The sequence below is a fragment of the Populus euphratica genome, unplaced genomic scaffold (genome assembly GCF_000495115.2).
Source record: "Populus euphratica unplaced genomic scaffold, PopEup_1.0 scaffold239.1, whole genome shotgun sequence".
NCBI classification, from domain to species: Eukaryota; Viridiplantae; Streptophyta; class Magnoliopsida; order Malpighiales; family Salicaceae; genus Populus; species Populus euphratica.
Window position 1 is genome coordinate 311,475 of NW_011500120.1, and position 21,709 is coordinate 333,183.

The 21,709-nt window shown below is 36.7% G+C and overlaps 1 protein-coding gene and 1 pseudogene across 3 annotated transcripts; one reads left to right on the forward strand and one right to left on the reverse strand.

Moving 5' to 3' along the window:
• Positions 1–5,032: 5,032 nt before the first annotated feature.
• LOC105110099 (autophagy-related protein 13-like) lies at positions 5,033–9,146 on the forward strand. 3 transcript variants are annotated; one of them, XM_011005025.1, is made up of 4 exons: positions 5,033–7,379; positions 7,489–7,670; positions 7,748–7,749; positions 8,473–9,146. In XM_011005025.1, the coding sequence occupies exons 1-4, from the start codon at positions 6,021–6,023 to the stop codon at positions 8,730–8,732; spliced, it is 1,803 nt and encodes a 600-aa protein (XP_011003327.1). In that variant the 5' UTR covers positions 5,033–6,020; the 3' UTR covers positions 8,733–9,146. The 3 variants fall into 3 exon arrangements, with proteins under 3 accessions (XP_011003327.1, XP_011003326.1, XP_011003324.1); XM_011005024.1 differs by lacking the exon at positions 7,748–7,749 and having other exon boundaries at positions 5,033–7,382; positions 7,495–7,670; positions 8,456–9,146; XM_011005022.1 differs by lacking the exon at positions 7,748–7,749 and having other exon boundaries at positions 8,456–9,066.
• Positions 9,147–16,145: 6,999 nt separating this feature from the next.
• LOC105110103 (ABC transporter B family member 19-like) lies at positions 16,146–20,690 on the reverse strand (annotated as a pseudogene).
• Positions 20,691–21,709: the final 1,019 nt, after the last annotated feature.

Sequence of the window (21,709 nt, forward strand, 5' to 3'; positions counted from 1 at the left end):
GTCTTGTAATGGAAAGCTTCTTGTTGTCATTCATGGTAGGAGTCCTGCATATAACTAATATTTATGTAAATCTGAACAATTATAATTATATAAAAGTAGAACCACTGATTCCGTACACTTTTATCATATCTTTAGGTCATAAGTCACAACATGCTCTTCGCCTGCAAGACCTTGACATGCTTTATCCACAAGATCTTAGTCCATTGAAGTATATTGCACCTCTGCAACTTCACTCACTCTTGCTTATGTTAGTTAGGTATACCACTCATTATTCTTGAAACAATTATCCCTTATCCTTACGTAGAATCATCCTTTTATTTCACATTTCTAGTAGTGAAATTGACTATTCACTTTAATCCAGGTATCGTTATGCAATGACTTTCTCAATTACTATGTTTGGCGTTATTTCAAATATCCATCTATTTGGTCACATCATCCTGCTAACCAACATCATAAAACTGTTTTCCAATTCGTCATATCTAATGAGAGTACTCCATATTACTGATACTTCATATTATCACATCACATCTTTCTTTCTAATAATTTCATTTTTAACACTGAATAACACTAGTTCCTATGAAAGGAACTAGGTTCCCCTTCGGTTCCATCAATTACGATTCTTATCTCCTTATCCGAGTCACTAATGCCTTAGAACAACATTATAGACTAAATCAATAACCTTTCAATCTAAACCTTTAATTAGAATTTGTGTTTAAAGCCTTGATCCCTAGAGCCTTTCTATTAATGTCTTTAATAATTCTTGGACACTAATCAACAATATCACTCCGGTAAATAGTGTCATGTACTAGCACTAACTGATCAATACCAAGTAATAACTCCTCGTTTGGGATTACCCTAACAATTCTATTTGGCCCGTCCCAACTGTTTATGAATATATTTTTTTTCTCAATCCAAGCCAAGCAATAATTTCTTAATCAAACAACCACTCTCATTCTTCCTCACCAAGCATTCGACCCTTACCAGGTAGTAATGCTTATTGCCCAGAACGAGGTATAATGCTGCAATAATCCAAAAATATGAATTATCATGACACCCCAATTATTTTCATATATTCAATCACAATCCATATTTTCCTTTTCTGATATTTTTTTTTCAATTTTTTTAAGATTTCATGTTAACCTTATATTGTGTATACTAATTATCCACTTAATAATTGCTTATATTAGCAAGCCTTTAACCAGGACACTAGTCCTAAACATCCGGACAACTAGTTCTTCCTATTATGCACATTTACTAGATATCTATCGCATTCACCCAAACTCGGCATTGACCTTAGATCCGGTCCATTACTTCTAACCTTCTAAAAATCCAACCATCTATCATCCAACATTAACCTTGTTACTGGGTCATTAATTTATCCGTCCAATTACCGGGCATGGACCCCATCACCAAATCTCTTATTTATTCATCTAATTTTAGGGCAACGACCCCATCATGGGGTCTCTTGTTTATTTACCCAATTACCGAGCACCAACCTATTTATCGGGCCATTAATTCAGTTTTCCAATCTACGGGCATCGACACCTTTTATCGAACCACTAATTCATCAGCCTAATTTCTCAGGCACTAACCCCTTTACCAAGTCACTAATTCATCCGTTCATTTTCTTTGGGCACTGATCCCTTCCCAGGCTCATTAATTTATCCACCCATTTCCCCGTGCATTAACCCTTTTACTATGTCACTAATTCATTTGCTCAATTTCTCGGGCATTGATTTAATATATAAATTTGTCAGCAATTAGCATAATCACAATATACATAATAATACAATAAAATTACTTTATTATCAACTTTAAAAGCATAATGCACTACATTTTTTTTTCTGAAAATATATGAAATTGTTCGTATTAATCATTATAATCTTTCAATTAGTTCTACCACCACCAATTCATCACTGGGCAACTAGAACTTTTCAATTTTCTTAATAATAATATCACATCAATGTTCCTATTTACAATGGTATTATAAGAAAAATTATAATATCTTAACATTCATAAAATTTTCTAAATAAATTACGTGTCAGACACCTACTTGCAGTCTGGTCATGGAATGCATGACCCTAATGTTATCTTTTCGTAGACAACTCTTCTTAAGGTGAAACCACCCTTTATCTCTCTTCTTTTTCTTCTTTTCTTCACACTTTATTCTTCCTCTACAAGCTTTAAAATCTTCTTAATTATTTAGTGTAGCTCACTATAAAACTTTTTAATTATCTTAACTCTCTATAATGATGCATTATTTTCAAGAATTAATGAGAGAATTGTAGAGAAAATATAAAAAAATCCTAACTCCCCCTTCTCTCCTTGTAACCTGCTGGACACCCCAAGCAAAATGGGGTTTATTTAGTAAAATTTTTATGATTTGTATTTAAACCCTTGCTTTTTAGATTTAAATTTGTCTAGTCCCCATAAGTCATTTTCTTTTCTTCTTTTCTTTTTTCTTTTGGTCAGCTAGAAATAGCCCTTTGAAGGCTGACTTTTCAACTAATTTATACCATCTTTCTTTTAATTATATCACCATGTGTTTCTGGTATATATTTTTTTTACTAGGTTACCAATATTTTTTCGTGCAAATTTTAAAAATCACCAAACATGATACTTAAATATTTTTGAAACTTTACCCCATGGAAAAATAATATATTAGAATGTTCCAGACAAAATTTCAACTCAATTTATCAATTATATTAAAAGTTATGCATAATAACGCAAAACTGGTGACATTGTGATTTTTCTAAAATAATTCTCAATTTCTTTCAAAAACTCTAAAATTTTAATCAAAACTAATAAAATATATTTGAAGTTTCCACATAAATTTTTAGATTTTTCTGGCTAGTCAATCAAAAGTTATTAAAAAGAGCTTTTTAATATAAAACTAATTAATTTATAATTTTTCACCCAAAAATAAAAATCTCTTCATTTTATTGCATAACGCACCCAATCATTTTAGTATCTTCATGAAGAGAATTTACTATATTTATTTTCTTTTTTAGGTTATTTACAGTGATGCACCCAATCATTTATTATCTTGAGACAATTTACTACATTTATTTTCTTTTTTTAGTTATTTACAGCTTATTCTTGTGCCACGACAACATTACCAATTTTTTGCGCGTGTTTTCTTTTTAACCGGGGGTTTACACATCTTCTATATATGGCATTTTTTTTTTTTAAATTCCCTCTGTTTTTATTACGGTTCTTTAACTTAATCTTAGATTTCATCCAACCGAGCAACTGAATATCAATTAAGGCCTAATCAGGAAGAAAAAGAGAGGGGAAAAAAGAAGATAAGTTGCTAAAGGTCATTTTCATTACTCGGATTATAAATTTAATGAATTAATTTAAACCAATTCAATATACAAATTGATCAACTGAGCTGGCTTTGTTAGTCTGTTATCAATAAGTTTTTCATGAACGAATACGTGCGGAGACAAACTCTGGCTGCCCAGGTAAAAACAGTTAATTAAACTGTTCTGCAGCTGCCATTAGAGGGTTGGTTACTCCCTCTGCAAGACTGCAACCAATCTAAAAAGGTGAGTTGCTGTCAGAACCCCTGTCTAACATGTTACCATTGGCCATGCATGCTTCGGTACATCTCATACAATGATTTTTTCCAGAGAAGTTTACGACGATACAGGGGGAAACACTACTGACATAAAACTAGAAAAAGAAGAAACTAATCAAGGCAGGGCGAATACTCAAATTCCATTCACTAAAGGAAAAAGGAAAAAGAGAAAACAAAGTACAAAATTACTGCCTCTCCTGGAATTGGGAAAGGGAGGGAGTCTTCAATCATCTACAGAGAGACCTAATCAACATACAAAGGTACAGGCAAGGAACATATCTACCCGCTCCCAGATGCTTGTTGAGGAGCCAAAAAGACCAGGAAAGAAAAGAAAAGAAAAGAAAAGGGGATGTTGACGATGATGATGGTATTAATTGGTTAGATGGAGAAGATTGTGGGCTTGGGAGAGCTCGTTCATGAGAGAGAGAACGCGGGAATGGTAGGCACGGGCTTGATTGACAGCCTCGGCCTCCAGCTCACCCAGCTGGGAGCAGAGCCTCTCCTCAGCCTCCTCTGCCACTCTGAGCCTCTCCCATGTCCTTTGTAGCTCTGAAATCATCTGTTCCTCCCTACGTTTGCTTTCTTCGAGGGCTTTCTCCAGCTCCGCATTTCTCTTCTTTAGCATCATCTCCTGATCGTCTCTATCCTTGGCCAACCCCATTACTACTACTACTACTCTCTCTTCTTCCTTGGCTGGCTACGAGAAGAACAGCCACTCTAATTTTATCTCGCTTCGTTTATGGTTGGCAACCGGTCTGCTGATGTGGTTCTCTTATAGCCTCGCTTATTTGTGTCCAGGTTCAATGTATCTTCTCTCCCGATCTCCGAAAGACTAGCACTTGCCATTTCGTCTCCGCGCGTTTGTCTTAGCTTACGTATGTGCTTTGCTATTATGTATTTATACACCTACTTTTATATTTATTTTAACAAGTTTTTGTTTCAAGTTAATTATAAATTAGTCCTCACAGTATAGTAAGAATAATTAATTGGTTCTCGAGGTTATATATTTAATCTTTATATTTTTTCTCATATTAGTCCTCATGGTTTTAAAATCTATTTATAACTCTCTCTCTTTCTTTCTATTTCATGTCTTTTTCGATTAATTTTAATTTTAAGAAATATAAAGAAAATGAGATAGAAAGATTAATGAAAAAAGAAAATATCTTACAAAAAAAATATTATCAAATGAGTATATTCAATACAAATTAAATGACTATTTAATAATCTTTGTTACTATGAAATTTATCTTAAAAAATTACAAAAATAGTCTCAAAACGTTCAATTTCAATTTCTTTTAGTTTTTTTAGACACCCTCCTGCATCTACACGTGAGGCTGAGGCCCCATTTAGTTATCTGACAATGAGATTGCAATCCTCGTGGCTACGAATATTTCCAGCCCCGGGAGGCCCAACCCAAATGCAAACCAGAGCAAGAAACCCCTTCCATTGTAGGATGGATGGGTGAATAAGTGTTCCATCACTGGATCTGTTTGATCATCGTGACAAGTTCTAGGTAGTAGTGTAGACTATGAACTCATCTTTCCTTTTAAACCCCTTCCACTTCCACCGCTGCTTCGCTTAACTTTTCTCTGAACCTTTTTCCTTTAACCATTTTACCTCCTCCTCCAGTTGCTGCTGAGAGGAATTCTGTTTCTCCCTGCTCTCTCTCCGCGTGCGTGCGTGCGTGCTTTACCTCCTCTTCCTACGCCAGCCAGCAAACCATCTCGCATAATTTATTTGTTGTGTGTTGGATTGTTTCACTTCTCTCTTTCTCTCTGCCGGCAAAAAATTAATTACTAATCATTCCCTTCCCTTCTCCCCCACGCCTCTTCTTTCTGTGTTTTTTTTTTCTTGCTGGTGAGTTTTTCCTGCCCCCCCCCCCCCACATTTTTTATATAAACATTTTATTTATTTACATCAAGATCGCTTTGCTTGCCTTGCGTTATTAGATCAAGATTTTCTTGTTTTCTTTTAATATCATAAAATCTTGAATCAGATTGAATTTGTTCTTGATAATTATTGCTGCACTTTGGATAAACATTTATCTCTCTATTGAGCTATCACTCCCGGCCTCATCTGATCTGATCCGTCGCTCTTCGATTGCTTTATTATGCTTCTTACTATTCACTAATCCATCGTCGTTTTTTTTTTTTTTTTTTCATTCTTCTACAATCTGTTGTATGCTTGCATAATATAACATAAAAGCTTTATTCATTTGGTCAACTGGCTTCTCAAGAGCAGAGCTGCCCAATCCATTCTTAGCTTCATTTCCTCTTACTCCTCCTTTTCCATATTTCCTTTCTTTCCATTTTTCCCCTTAAATCAAAATTAATCTTCTTGTTTATCCCTAACCTCAGAGCAGAGCAGAGCAGATAATCGCGGTTTTATCTTATTGATTGATTGATTGTCATCGGGATTTTCCTTCAAGTACCGCGGATATGCATGGTCATTCTCACCATGATTCTGGAAAACTAGAACGAATCATTTCCCATTTTCTATTGAAGAGCTTGCACATCATTTTGGACTCCAGGATTCCCTCTCTTCATCCCCATAATCACCCTCGGGACTTTTGTTCCATTTCTCATGTTAAAAGGAGTGACAGATGGTTCAATTTAGCTCTTGGAGACCGCCCTGCTGCTCTAGATAACTTGAGTTTTTGGCACAGAAATCTCATGGATCCCATGGTTATTGATGTAATACTTGTTCACCAACCGTCTCCTCCATCTTCATCCATGCACAATTTGTATATTGACCCCGGGACATCTGTCGAGACAGTTTTAGAGAGGTGGGTTGTTCACTATGAGTCCCCGCGGGTTATGCCTCCCCAAACCGCTGAAAGTTCTGCCTCTTACAAGAAGACATATAAGAAGTCAATCATACTCTTACGCTCCCTTTACTCCCACATGAGGCTTCTCCCAGCATACCGGATCTTTCGTCAGCTAAGCTCATCCAAGCAAACTTACAATTTCGATATCATTTACAAAGTTTCTTCATTTTGCGAACCCTTTTCCAGTGCAGATGAGGAAGTAATGAAGGAGCTCAGTTTTGTCCCTGTTGAGGCCCTGCCTGGCAGCCTTTGTGTATCTGTGACCTATCGTTCAACACTATCTGATTTCAAGCTTGTGCCTGTCACAACTATGCCACCAAAGATTATAACGGACTATGTTGGTAGCCCTACCACTGATCCTCTTAGGTCTTTCCCCTCTTCAGAGAAGGGAGTTGGTGCTACATCCTTTCCCCTGAGAGGAATGCAACCACCTGTTTCTTCTCCTTTTCAACGCCCTCATAGCTGGACAAGCGGTTACCATAGAGCAGCTCATATGATGAACCAACCACTTGGTGGATCTCCACCACCTTATCGCACATCTCGCATGACGTGTGATTTTCCATCTTCTCCTACTGATATTTATGGTCAAAGAGCCCAAAACTATCGACCACCAACTCCTCAAAAGGCTACTTGTTATGATGAGTACCAGATGTCCCCTCCATTCTCACCATTAATGTTCCCTTCTACCCCAACACACCTCTACGATGGTAGTCCTGTGCTAGGTTGCGTTACTTCAGAAACTGCACCCGTAACCATTCCACTTCCTATATCAGGCAGAAGTTCTAGATGCCTTTCTCCTAACTTTTCTGATTCAAGTAGGCATTCTCTTCCACCTTTATCTCCCAAAAGCACAAAGCACGATTCATCATCACAGGAGTCTCCTTCTGGGATTCGATCATTCAAGAAATCAGAAGCTATAAGGTTTGCCGAGTTAAACTCTGGCAATGTAAATCATTATTCTGGTCAGAAGGTAGTCTTTGCTCCCATCGACCTGTTTTTAACGGTTTTCATTCCTGCATGCAAACTCCATCTATCTAATCATGTTCTGACTAATGGGGCTAATTTTATTTGTTCTGTAGCTGCTCAAAGATAGCAAAGATGATTCAGGGCGCTTCTCAGGATTGTTATCTTCTAGTGGTTCTCCACGCATTGGTTTTTCTAGAAGTTCAAGTAGATTATCTTTCCAAGATGATTTAGAGGATGACGATTTCTCATGTCCTTTTGACGTTGATGATGTTGACACATCAGATTCCCATGCCAGGTACCTATATTTACCTCAAATTTTCAGCTACGATAAAATGGCAGGCATAATTAGTGTTTACCTCACCATATATGAAGTGGTTATGAATCTGTATGGTCAGTTTTTATTCCAATATTTTATTCTCATGTGGATATTTTCAGTATGAACATCTCTTCTATGTTGGTTGCATGTTTAGTTTGGATCTATTGGGTAAAACCTTGTGATTGGTCTCTGGGTTGCATGAAATACTTCTCCTGACAGATAGATAGTTCAGTTTGTTCCAGTTTTTTTCGATTAGTTTTGTTATCGATTCCATCTCTATTGTTGTTTCTTTGTTTTAAGTCCAGGGGGTGATGTGGAATGCTTTGTTTGATATTACGTTATCTAAGCTAATGGTAGTATGGAAAATTAATAAATTTCTCTAGGGAGACCTAAGGAGAAAACATGTAGTAGGAAAAGCGAAGTTTAAATGCAAGGATACTCTCAAATGAACAAGAAAGATTTTATGTCTGAAGAGAGATAGCATAACTTGCTTGCAGTTTGGCACAACCTGTTCCATGGTATCTCCCACTGATGAAGTTGAGAGAAAACACAATGATGCTTTTATTTTCAATCCTGGTATTTTGACGTTCCATGATTCATCATTATGTTTGTGCATTTGTTCATTGTGCTCAAGTTCACCTGTTTACGATGCTTTTCTTTTCAACCCTGAGATTTTGACGTTCAATGCTTTTGCTGCTGGGTTATTTTTCTTGTTTCTTTCTTTTCATCACCATGATTCGTTTTGCATTTTCTTTTGAGTCCAGTTCCCACACTGCAGCAGTAGGGAAAAAATCTCAAGATGCTGCTGTTGGTATCCTTGTTCAGATGCTGCGGACAGCGCCTCCCCTGCAACAAGATCCAAGTTGTTACTCATCCCAATCCACGAGGACTGATGTAGAGGAAGGGATGGGCACAGCTTCTGGGTTTTTTATGCCAAGAAAGACAGGAGATGCGCTAGAAGAGCTGAGGAGTTACAGAGAAATGAAAGACCTACTACTCTCTAAGAGTGGAACTCGGGCGGTCAGCAAAGAAGAAGCTTAACTGCAGCTGGTTCTGGCGGGTTCATTATCTTTGAGAGACTTTGAGTTAGGAAGGGAAGCTACACGAAGGAACTGTTGTAATCAAAATAATTAACAACAGAAGCTCCACCACAATACATTTTATAACATGACAGACCATTCTGTGAAGAGATTAACATATTACGGGAATGAATGTCGAACGCTGGCGCAATTACGGTACCTGTTTTTGGTTCGGTTCTGTCGAGTCAGTTAAAGCAAGTTCCCGAAGGATGAACTGCCTGCTGTAGTAATAAATTATTTTAAAGATGTATTGGGGCTTAAAATACCTTTTATGTGAAAATCTTAAGTTTGCAACAGTTAACTAACGGGTAACAATTTATAAGCGAGAGAGAAAGGCCACGCATATTTATTATTTCATAAAGAAATTCTTATTTAACTTCGTTACTTCTCTACTGAATAATTAATTTCATCAGTTTTTTTTTCCCTTGAGAATAAATCTTCATTATCTCAATCCATTGGAAAACTAATACTTTGCCTCTCTTTTTTATTCCTGAAATTTAGTTTTTAAAAAATTAATTTTTAAATTTTTCTATGATTATTTATCATTAAAAAAGTTGATTAATGAAAAATATTTTTTAGTTAAAAAAATTTAACTTGATTTCTAAAAAAGTATTTTTGTGAAAAATTTAGAAGAAAAATACTTTCTAAAAGTTACGAAAGAAATGTCATATTATTTAATTATTAAATTTTTAATATATATATATATATATATATATATTATTTTGAATATTTATTATTCAATTTTATCTTTTAAAATTTAATTTTTATATTAATTTTGATCTTTATTTTTATAATTGTTACTTCTTTTTTTCTTATTATCTTTTTTTTTAATTATTTATTTATAAAATTTGATCCTTATTTTTTTATTGTTATTTATTTTATTTGAAATAATCTATGAAATGTTAATATTATTATTTTAATTTCTTTATTTTTTTTTATTTTTTTTTTAGATTTGATATCTATTATTTTGATTATTATTTATTTTATTTGAGATAATTTATAAAATTATATTTTTTTCAATTTCATTCTCATTCAAATTTTTAATTTATAAATTTTATTTTTTATTATTTTAATAAACTTGAAAAAAATAAAATATTAATAAGTTATTTTTCAGTTTATTTTTTATGATATAACTAAATACTGGAAAATATTTTTTAATATATTTTTCATTAAACTATTAAATATTAAAAAATTATTTTTTTAAATTTTCTTTCTTAAACTTTATTTAAAAAAAGTATGTAAAAAAAAATTTATTATCATTTCATTATTAGGAGTATTAATTAAAACAAAGAAACTAGTATTCGTAGAGGGCAACACGGAGGGCAGGCAGTAGGCAGACATTGGTTGGGTTGGGAATGGGATAGGACAGACTCACGTCAACTAACTACGTGTTTCTGAAAAACATTAAATTAATATATTGTCACATGCTGCAAGCAATAAAGCTACAAGGAATGAAGAAGAGGAACAAGCAATAACAGAGACAGTGGAGATTTGAATCAGGGGTCAGAGCGGGAACTCATCAAACAGCTAAATACACCGTTTTATTTTTATTTTGCAATGTTTTAGGAGACACGTGTAATAAGGAATGCTATCCTTCAGTTTCGGAACAAACCAATTGGTGTGTATATATTTGGTTGTAACATACTAAAAGGCACGATGAAAAATTGTAAAGCAAGAAACGCATGAAGAGAGATTCGGGTGAATCATTTCTTGTTTCTATACAGTTTTTATATGCTTCTTCATCTATCCAACTGATATCTGAATAGCAATCTTCATCAATTAACCAAATTTAGACTGAGATTAGTAACAGGGGAAGCTATTTCCCATTCCACCCATAACATCTGGTATCAGAGTTAACCTTCCTTGGTTGAGGCTATGGCGCCTGACACACGAACCGCAGAGATAAAAAAACTTGAGGAGTTTGTTGAACTGACAAAAAGAGAAACCAATCACAAGTATGAATTACTCGTTACTCTCATGAAAGAACAAGGTCAGAAGCTGGACACCACCACAGACTGTCATGGAACTCAAATCGCAGACATAAAGAATTTGCTTAGTGGTCTAGCGCAACAGCTGGAGTTTGTCATGCAAAGGATTCCATTTACTGCAGGGGAATCAAGTCAAGGTAGGGATCAGCAGGCGACTTATCAGAATGAATCTACAGGCAGACCTAGCTATTCTAATGAGGGAAGACCGGCTGCTTATAAGGTACACAGGCCAAAACACCTCTTTCCAGTATTCAGCGGGGATGATGTTCATAGATGGTTGTATAAATGCAATCAGTACTTTGAGATTGAGGATATTGAGGATTCTGAGAAACTAAAACTTGCTTCTTATTATTTAGATGGCATAGCTCTATATTGGCATCAAAATTTTATGAGAAACTTAAATAACCGGAGAGTAAGTTGGGATGAGTATGTAGAAGCTTTGTGTTATAGATTTGGAGGGCAGAAAGACCCTATGGAAGACCTGATTGACCTGAAACAAGTAGGGACACTGGAAAACTATATCCATGATTTTGACATTCTATGGAATAAGGCAGGTATAGGGGAGAAACAAACTCTAGTTATATTCTTAGGAGGTCTAGAATTGGAGATTAAAAACACTGTCAAAATGTTCGAACCCAAAGACCTGAGGCAAGCTTACAACCTCGCAAGATTGCATGCTAATACCTTAGCTCACAGATTACATGCGGAATTTACACCAAAACACTCAGCCTCCACCACCAACCACAACCTACCATAAAAAACCATGCAAGCACCAAACTTAACTCCTACAAATCTTACATCAGCCAACTTACCCAAGGCTAATCCTACATATTGGCAAAATAACAGTGCTCAAAATTCTTTCAACAAAACTGCCAGTAAACCCACCAAATCTATAAAAAATCAAGAGTTTGAAGAACGTAGATTAAAAGGGTTGTGTTTTTGGTGTGATGACAAATTTGTCCGAGGTCATAGGTGCAGGAACAAGAGGTTGTATTCACTAAGTATTATAGACAAGGAGGAAGACATTAGAGGAGAGGAGCAGTGTGAGGAGGGGTGTCCAACTGGAGAACTAATGCCCCAAATTTCATTAAATGCTTTAGAAGGGACGGTCAGGTTCCACACCATGAAAGTCACAGGGAAGGTAGGGAAGCAGGTTCTCCATATTTTGGTCGATTCGGGAAGCACTCATAATTTTTTAAACTCTTCATTAGCCCAAAAACTACAGAACAACTTAACCACCATCACTCCTATAACTATACAAGCTGCCAATAGAGGAAAGATGTCATGTAATTCAGTGTGTAAGGGCCTGAAATGGAAGATACAAGGAGTGTGCTTTGAAGCAGATGTGTTCATCATGGACTTGAGTAATTATGACATGGTGTTAGGTGTTCAATGGCTGTCAATGCTAGGGGACATTCTGTGCAACTACAAATATCTTTGGATGTCCTTTGATTGTTAAGGCCAGAGGGTGTTGCTGAAGGGAGAGAGTCCAATCAAATTCCAAGCTATTGAGCTTGCACAACTACAGGGGTTATTAAACAATTTAGAGCAAGTGGCAGAACTTCACTTATGTAGTTTACAAGTCTTGGAGGATGATGATCTCACTCTTAGCTCCTTGACAGTAAAGCAACATCACCACCAGGATACCATGTTAACTACATTGCTGGAGAATTACAGTGACCTCTTTCAGGAGCCTGAAGGACTACCCTCTGTTAGGGGGCATGATCATGTTATACCCTTGAAGGAAGGGAGTCAACCCGTTAACTTGAGACCATATAGGTACTTCGGGCTGCAGAAGGATGTGCTCGAAAAAATGGTGGAGGAAATGCTGAGAACTGGAATTATAAGGCCTAGCAATAGCCCTTTTGCTTCCCAGTAGTGTTGGTTAAGAAGAAGGATTCCACATGGCGACTCTGTGTGGATTATAGAGCACTGAATAAATTGACTATCAAGGATAAATACCCCATTCCAGTGGTGGAAGAGCTACTGGAGGAACTGGTGGGAGCAACAATATTTTTGAAGATTGACCTTCGATCTGGTTATCACCAAATTAGGATGGGTTCGGGAGAGGAATTCAAAACAGCTTTCAGGACACACAATGGCCACTACGAGTTCTTAGTTATGCCGTTTGGGTTAACCAACGCTCCAGCTACATTTCAGAGCTTGATGAATGAGGTTTTCCAAGCACACCTTAGGAAGTTCATCTTGGTATTTTTTGACGACATATTAATCTACAGCAAGACATCTGCAGCTCACTATGAACATTTACAGACTATTTTCGACCTCTTGAGGATACATCAGCTAGTGGCAAAGGAAAGTAAGTGTAGCTTTGGCAGCGAACAAGTTGAATACTTGGGCCATATTATATCCAAATATGGAGTTGCTACCGACCCTAACAAAATCAAAGCTATAATTGAGTGGCCATTGCCTAAGAACTTACGACAACACAGAGGGTTTTTGAGGCTTACTGGCTACTATAGAAGATTTGTCAAGGGATACGGATCCATTTGCAAACCCTTGACACAACTCCTAAAAAAGGATGCTTTTGGCTGGAACCTAGAAGCAACTACTGCATTCACCTTACTCAAGGAGCTGATGACCACTCCTCCAGTATTATCCTTGCCAGCTCTAGATAAACTGTTTGTGGTAGAGACCGACGCATCAATGGTGGGTGTAGGTGCAGTACTTATGCAAGAAGGGCATCCTATTGCCTACATTAGCAAGTCTCTAGGCCCTAAACAGCAAGCCATGTCTATTTATGAAAAGGAAATGTTGGCTATACTGCATGCAGTCAACAAATGGAAGCATTACCTCTGGGGGCGGCATTTTAAGATTCGCACGGATCATGTAAGTCTTAAATATCTCCTAGATCAAAAGATAGTTACTCCTATGCAGCACCAATGGTTAATTAAATTAATGGGGTATGACTATGAGATAGAATACAGAAAAGGGAAAGACAATGTGGCAGCTGATGCACTCTCACGAACTTCAAGCCAATTACTCTGTTCCTTGATTGACTCTTCAGTCTCTACCAAGCTTATGGAGGAAATTGCACAATCTTGGCAGAAAGATCCACATTTGCAGACTGTCATTCAAAACCTGCAAGCCTCTCCAACATCACATTCACACTACTCATGGGTTAATGGCCATTTGCAGAGGAAGGGAAAAATTGTGGTGGGACGCGATGTGGACTTACACAGAAGGTTAATCTTTTTATATCACAACTCAGCTGTGGGTGGTCACTCATGAAGCACAGCTACTGTAAAAAGGGTGGGCAGTTTGTTCTACTGGAAGGGGCAGCAGAAACACATCCGACAATTTGTACGAGCATGCTCAATCTGTCAGCAAAACAAGCATGAGAATGTAGCCACTCCAGGGCTACTACAACCTCTGCCTATTCCTCATGCTCCATTCATCGATATCAGCATGGATTTCATTGATGGGCTGCCTAAATCTGAAGGCAAGGACGTCATTATGGTGGTAGTTGATCGCTTCAGCAAATATGCTCATTTCATGAGCCTCAGCCACCCCTATTCAGCACCTACAGTGGCTAAGATATTCATGGATAATGTGTATAAATTACATGGTCTTCCAACATCAGTGGTCAGTGACAGGGATCCAGTATTTTTTAGCAAATTCTAGAAAGAATTGTTCACCATACAAAGGGTTAACTTACTCTACTCCTCGGCATATCACCCTCAAACTGATGGTCAGACAGAGATCGTCAATAAATGTGTGGAAAACTACCTTAGATGCATGACAGGGACCAACCCAAACCAGTGGACACGGTGGCTATCACTTGCAGAATGGTGGTGCAATACCAATTTCCATTTTTCGACTCAACTCACTCCCTATGAAATACTGTATGGGTTTCCTCCTCCTATGCATGTTCCTTACCTTCATAAAGACTCTACGGTGGAGTCAATTGATGATATTCTAACCAGGAGAGAAATAATGCTTAAGCAAGTCAAGAGGAATTTACAAGCTGCACAGAACAGGATGACACAAATTGCCAATAACAAGCGAAGCGAAAGGAGCTTCTCTATAGGGGATTATGTTTATCTTAAACTCCAACACTACAAGCAAAAATCAGTAGTCCACAGATCATCACAGAAATTATCAGCAAAGTTCTTCGGTCCTTACCTGGTGATAGATAAGATCGGCAAAGTGGCGTACAAACTAGAGCTTCCACCTTCTTCGGCCATACATCCAGTGTTCCACGTTTCACAACTTAAGAGGCATGTAGGGAGCCAACCAGTGCAGACTACCTTGCCACAAATGCCTCCGACCCCTACATTACAGCCACAAGCAACAATGGACAGACGCATCGTGAAGAGAAAGAATCAGGCCGCTACTCAAATATTAATTCATTGGAAGGGCTTCTCACCTGCAGATGCTACTTGGGAATATGCAGACGAAATCGCAGCTCGTTTTCCACACTTTAACCTTGAGGACAAGGTTATTTCAATGGGGGAAGATTTGTCACATGCTGCAAGCAATAACACTACAAGGAACGAAGAAGAGGAACAAGCAATAACAGAGACAGTGGAGAATTGAATCATGGGTCAGAGCGGGAACTCATCAAACAGCTAAACACACTGTTTTATTTTTATTTTGCAATGTTTTAGGAGACACGTGTAATAAGGAATGCTATCCTTCAGTTTCGGAACAAACCAATTGGTGTGTATATATGTGGTTGTAACATACTAAAAGGCACGATGAAAAATTGTAAAGCAAGAAACGCATGAAGAGAGATTCGGGTGATCATTTCTTGTTTCTATACAGTTTTTATATGCTTCTTCATCTATCCAACTGATATCTGAATAGCAATCTTCATCAATTAACCAAATTTAGACTGAGATTAGTAACAGGGGAAGCTATTTTCCATTCCACCCATAACATATATATTTTTTAAATTTTTTTATAGATTTTATGCATTAATATTAAAAATAATAGGGCTTCTTGTCTTCTACACCTACTTATGTCGCGTTGCCTCCACGTTTGACTTCCTCTCAAAAGTAATTTTTTAGAAATTATTTTTAAAATTTTTTAAATTTATTTACTATTAAAAAATTAATTAACGAAAATATTTTTCTATTAAAAAAACACTTTTTAATCAAAACCAAAAAAAAAACTTTTCAATTAACAAAAATTTAACTTAATTTTTTGGTTCCTTTAAAAAGTATTACACTGATCGCTTTGCCTGGTACACTATAATTACATCTTGCAATGCAGGATGGATAAAATATAATTAAATAAATAATAAAGTGGATTCTCTTGCAAGTTGTCCCTTAAGCCCTCCTCCGTCACAGCTTCGAAGGTAATTAATCTTCCCTCCCTTCCTGTGTATTGAATTATAAATATTCGATGGTGGATATATGCTTGCATCCCAACAACCACTTTGACAAGGGTGATGATGGTGATGTTGCCGTTGATACTGAAAAGGATGAGCAATTTGCAAGGGACTTGGAATTGGCCCAACAACTTTCTCTCGCCCCTCCATCTTCTACACCCACAGCTCTAGAGTACAACAACATGGTTGAAAAGATTTCTTGTTTGATTGCTTTGCAGAATAGGAGCTCCTTTTACCATGTCAACCCCCGGGTGGCTTCATCTCCTTGTTGTCCAACTGTTTCGAATTACATGCTGATGCCAACACCACTGTCTTACTGTCTGGCTATGTTGACCATTTTCAGAGCTTGCGTTCTGAAGATGATGGATGGCTTGTGGTTGGCGTAACACCCAAATGCTTAGTGTTCAACTTCAGTAGTGATCAGGATCAGCCATTTACAAGAATAATTTGCTGCTTCCATCTTTCTTCCTCTTTGGCCTTAATATTAGTAATGAATCCAGAAAACACAATGCTCTTTCTACTTTGTATCCCCCAAATATCCAGAGGTTTGAACTAGTTAAATTTCTAGCCTTTCTATCTCGATACATTTCTGCTGAGAAATTGTTGTCACATAACTTGTGGAAAGGACACGAATCCTATAAGTTGTGGTTTTTGAAATAATTCAATCCAATGACAAGTTTTCAGTTTGGAAACCTTTGTTGAACATGAACCTTTATTACCACGTTCTACTCCTCTAGTTAACCTGTTTTTTCTCTCCATGCTGTTATTTCATGTGGAAGCTTCACATCTGATTTTTCTTCTTCTTCCTTCTTTCCAGTTGTGTCACATTGATCCTGGGATAGCAATTGGACAGGAGATGGAGCAGCTCAAGAAAATAGATGGCGTCTTCATTGCATTTTAGAAGAATATTTCAAATTTGTGTGCTTCTTTTTTATCCTTGACCATTGGTAGTTAATTAAATCTCATCCCTTTCTTTTTAATGATGAAAATGACATTTGCATCTACATCATGCTTTGACTTGTAGTTGATATATAAAGTTGACGCAGTAAACTAACATCTATGATGGAAGAGGAATCACTTTTCTATTAAGTTCTGGAGCTGGTATAATCTCGAATATAATCCATCAGATGTCGCTATTAGAGCTGAGTGGCTACCCATCTGAACAATCTCACCTTTATCCATTACGACTATAGTATCTGAGTTTTTAACTGTAGAAATCCTGTGTGCAACTGTGATCTGTGTGGTTGTGTACCCGGAGCCCCTGTTGTCGTTCAGTTTTATTGATCCAAAAGCACTCACTATAGATCTTTCAGTCTCAGTGTCGAGGGCACTCGTTGCTTCATCGAGGAGCAAAATTGCAGGCCTTTTTAGTAGGGTTCTAGCAATTGCTATCCGTTGCTTTTGTCCACCTGAAAGTTGGCAGCCCTTCTCCCCTACAACTGTATCATACCCATCAGGAAAATTACTTACAAACTCGTGTATATTTGCCTCCCTTGATACCTTCACAATTTCAGTTTCCGAAGCGCCTTCATTCCCATAGATGATATTGTCTCTTATTGAGGAGCTAAAAAGAAGTGGTTCTTGTTGCACCCACCCAATTTGTCTCCTCAATTTCCTCAGATTGTATTCTCTTATAATAGTTGACATCCTGTGTGCAATCAAGATGACTGTTCTTCCCCTCATAGCCTTCTCAAGGGCATCTTGAACCAGCTTCTCTGATTCTGAATCGAGTGCACTTGTGGCTTCATCAAGCAAAAGAATTGGAGGATTTTTTAGAATAGCTCTTGCTATGGCAATTCTCTGCTTTTGTCCCCCAGATAATTGGAATCCCCTTTGGCCTACCTGAATGTTGTCATTGTAGTCACACATAACAATTTCAACATAGAAACAAATTTGTATCATTTTATTTACAGGTGTATCAATTGAAGTATTCACAGAGATGGAGGAACACAATCTATCTGTGTTTCATCGCTTAAAGTCCATGCTCCTGGTAATTAAGTGAATTATTTCATTCTACAATGTAGGTCATCGTTGTATCTGTGCTCGCTCTGCAATGGCCCTTATATCTATGAGAAAAGTTCATAATAATCACAAAAATTCTGTTTTGGACGCTGTGGTAAAAAATGAACCAAGATGCATTGGTAATATAATAGTGGCTCGTGTGGAGCAACTAGATAGGGAGCAAGTAAATGACCTCTGTTGAGTACTGATTTGGTAGTAGAGAAATGAAGGAATGTGCATTTGCCATCATAGCTGCGTTTTCAATCTCTTGATCAGCAGCACCCATGTTTCCCACCATTAAGTTATCCTTGATCGTCCCAGCAAAAAGGGACGGTTCTTGGGAAACTGCTCCTACGTTCCTTCGCAGAAATTTCAAATCAAGATCCTTAATGTTATGATTGTCGATGAGGATCTCCCCTGGGCAGCAAAGGGTTGCACATTTTGTCAGGGTTGACAGATCAGGTTCAATCATGTATTTTCATGAAAAGCATCCATTCCTGTTTTCATGTATTTAAACTTGATGCACATGGCATATACAATTTTAGGATCTAGGGTTTTAGATGTATGGATACGTTATGCATGTATCCTATAAGGGTTCCTTGAATTGTAATTTAATCATTTTCGTTGAACGGGAGGAGCTGCAAACCTTTGGAGGGATCATAGAACCTTGCAATTAGGGAAATAATAGTACTCTTCCCGCACCCACTACTTCCCACCAACGCAACCATTTTTCCAGATGGAATTGACAAAGAAAATCCCTTGAGTATCAGTGCGTCCTGCCGGGATGGGTATGCAAAGTGTACATCACGTATGTCAATGTTGCCATCCATTCTATCGAGAGTCTTCCCCTTTGATTCATTAGTTATGAGGGGCTTCCTCTGGATAACCTCAAAAACTTCATTTCCCGCAGCTTTTGCCTGATTGAAGATTTGCATGTCTGGAGCAGCGTAAGTGAGTGATCTGCATATTGATCAAACAAGTCATCCTTGTTTACGCATCTGAATAAAAAAAGCTAGATCCATCTGTGTTTTCATCAGAGGAGGGATCCTACAGAAGACGCCACTACTTACATAGCTCCGAAGAGAATGCTCATAATTGCAGCTAAGACGTCACCGCCATGTGCCCTCTTGGCAGGACTACAACGGCACCAACCCATATGATAAGTGCCCAAGAACAGAACGTGACTGTTTGAAACGTTCCTATTCCAACTCCTTTTATCAGTGCTTCCACTTTGCTTTTGGAAAGCTGCTTGGCCATGCTCTCTGAAAAAGTTTTGATTGCATAACTCTCCCCAACAAATGCAAAAACTGTTCTGATTTGAGACACGGTCTGTGATATATATGAAGAAAGGTAGGAAACAACTCAATTAAACAACGATCATATATTACTAACAGCTTAATTAATTAATTTGCCCTATGTTGTGAGCTGGATATATATGTACCTGCTCAACCATAGAGGTTGCTTCTGAAAGGTAAAGCAGTTTAACTGTTGAAACAGTGTTCATTTTCCTGGTGTAAGTGGCTCCAATCACAAGAATCATAGGAACAACTAATAAGGAAAGCAGCGCCACCTCCCAACAGCATATGGCAGCAATTAAGATTCCAGAAAAAAAAGTTGCAAAGCTCGATAGAAAATGGCCCAACTGCATATATACGGGATCGATCCGTTATGATAAACTATATCTATGAGCACCATAGCTTTGTTTTTCGGACAGCAAATTAAAGTGAAATTGATCGAATATATATGCACGTATTACCTTCTCCCCAATAGCATCTTGTATGATGCTCATGTGGTTAGTGACTCCAGTGATGATTTTTCCACCTGATAAATCTGTATCGAAAGCCCCAACATCCTGGCTAAGGACTGCTTCAAGGAAAGCGAATCTCAATCGTGCTAACTGCCTTTCACTTGAATACATCCAGCATCCGACCTCTGCAAAATTTAATTAATTCCAAGTGCATGTACATTCACGTGAGATACAAAGTCAATATTGACGTCTTTGTGTTTCGACCAATACATTGAATAAGTTGCCTTAGCATGTATGTTGAATTTTTTATTTTTTTTTGAAGATCTAATGATGAGATGCATAAAATCAACTTACCCAGTATTCCAGCTGGAAAGGTGGCGATGGCCATGTACCACACGAACGGAATAACCTACAGGTATATAGATGTACACATTTTGAAGATAGATAGATAGATAGATATACAGATTTGCATGGAAATTAATGGAGATGCATGGGAATATTACATATATATATACACACACATACCTTGTCGAGGGCTTTAACCATGGCAGCATCGTCTCCGATGTTGCTTCCAAATGCATTGAGGGCTTTGCCTAGCAAGAGATACCCTATGGGTTGAGCCGTGCCATGGATGATAGAACCCAAGGTTCCGAGAGCCATAAGTAGCCAATCCGCCGCATCAGCGTAGCTCAACAGCTTATGAAATGGTAAAGGTTTATTGATGATCTTCTTATCCTTCTTCTTCTCGTTCTCAATATCAACTACATTAATATCTTTACTACTCTTGTTTTCCTCCACCTCTATGACAAGATCTTGGGGTTTGGGGGACATCTTGAGCATTTTGCTAGCTCTGGATGCTATAGCTTCTCTTGTAATTGATTCCACACTACGCTAGAACACACAACTTGAGGTTCACTTGCATTCTGTTAGGTATAATAATTAGCTTACATACGAGGATATTTATATTCCTATTTCACAATTATCAATGTGAAATAAGGAATATGTAGGTGGATATTCCCGGGATGCGGAGGAAAAGAGTGGAGTTTTGCTCTTGGTTGCATCTCTGAAGCCCTATTCATGTCAGCAAAGCCAGCTTTCTGCATAAAACATGCACAAGGGTCTAGAGATAAGAATTTAATTACAAATTGATTTTTCGCGCGCGCATACATAAATAGTTGAAATTAAAGGCAATCCGTCACACACACACACAGTGTTGTGTTTTGCACATAAGACAGACAGCACTGCTCATTATCATTGATCTTGTCACCAAAAGTATAGAAAGAAAATTAATTTATATATATATATATATATATATATATATATATATATATATATATATATATATATATATATATATATATATATATATATATATATATATATATATATATATATATATATATATATATATATATATATATATATATATATGCGCACACACTGTTATTTATTATTGATTCATCATGAGTTCAATTTATTATTTTAAATGCATCAAGTTATATATAGAAAGTATTTCAATTAGCTTACAAGTTAGATTCATGTGTGTTAAATAAAATTAATTTTTTAATTTTAGTAATTTAAACTATTCTTTTAACCAAGATGATTTTTTTTATTTGTTAGATTTGAGGATTCTTAGAAGCTTAAGTATTTTTTTTTTGAAATAACAATATTTTAAATAGATATGCTTTAAGAATATATACACTAAAAAATATTAAGAATAAAAAAATTATAAACCTGAAATTTAAAAGGTTTATGGAGTATTTATAGTTTATAAGTGTTATTTTTTTATAAAAAAAATTAAAATTTTTTTTTATCTTTATAATATTTTAAATTATATTTTATTCATATTT

What these genes read in the sequence shown, in the direction of transcription:
- LOC105110099 (XM_011005022.1), top strand. Translation starts at nt 6,021, where the DNA reads ATGCATGGTCATTCTCACCATGATTCTGGAAAACTAGAACGAATCATT. An exon ending in ATCATTATTCTGGTCAGAAG is followed by an intron (nt 7,380 to 7,488) that starts GTAGTCTTTGCT and finishes TTTGTTCTGTAG; the next exon opens with CTGCTCAAAGATAGCAAAGA. An exon ending in ACATCAGATTCCCATGCCAG is followed by an intron (nt 7,671 to 8,455) that starts GTACCTATATTT and finishes TTTTGAGTCCAG; the next exon opens with TTCCCACACTGCAGCAGTAG.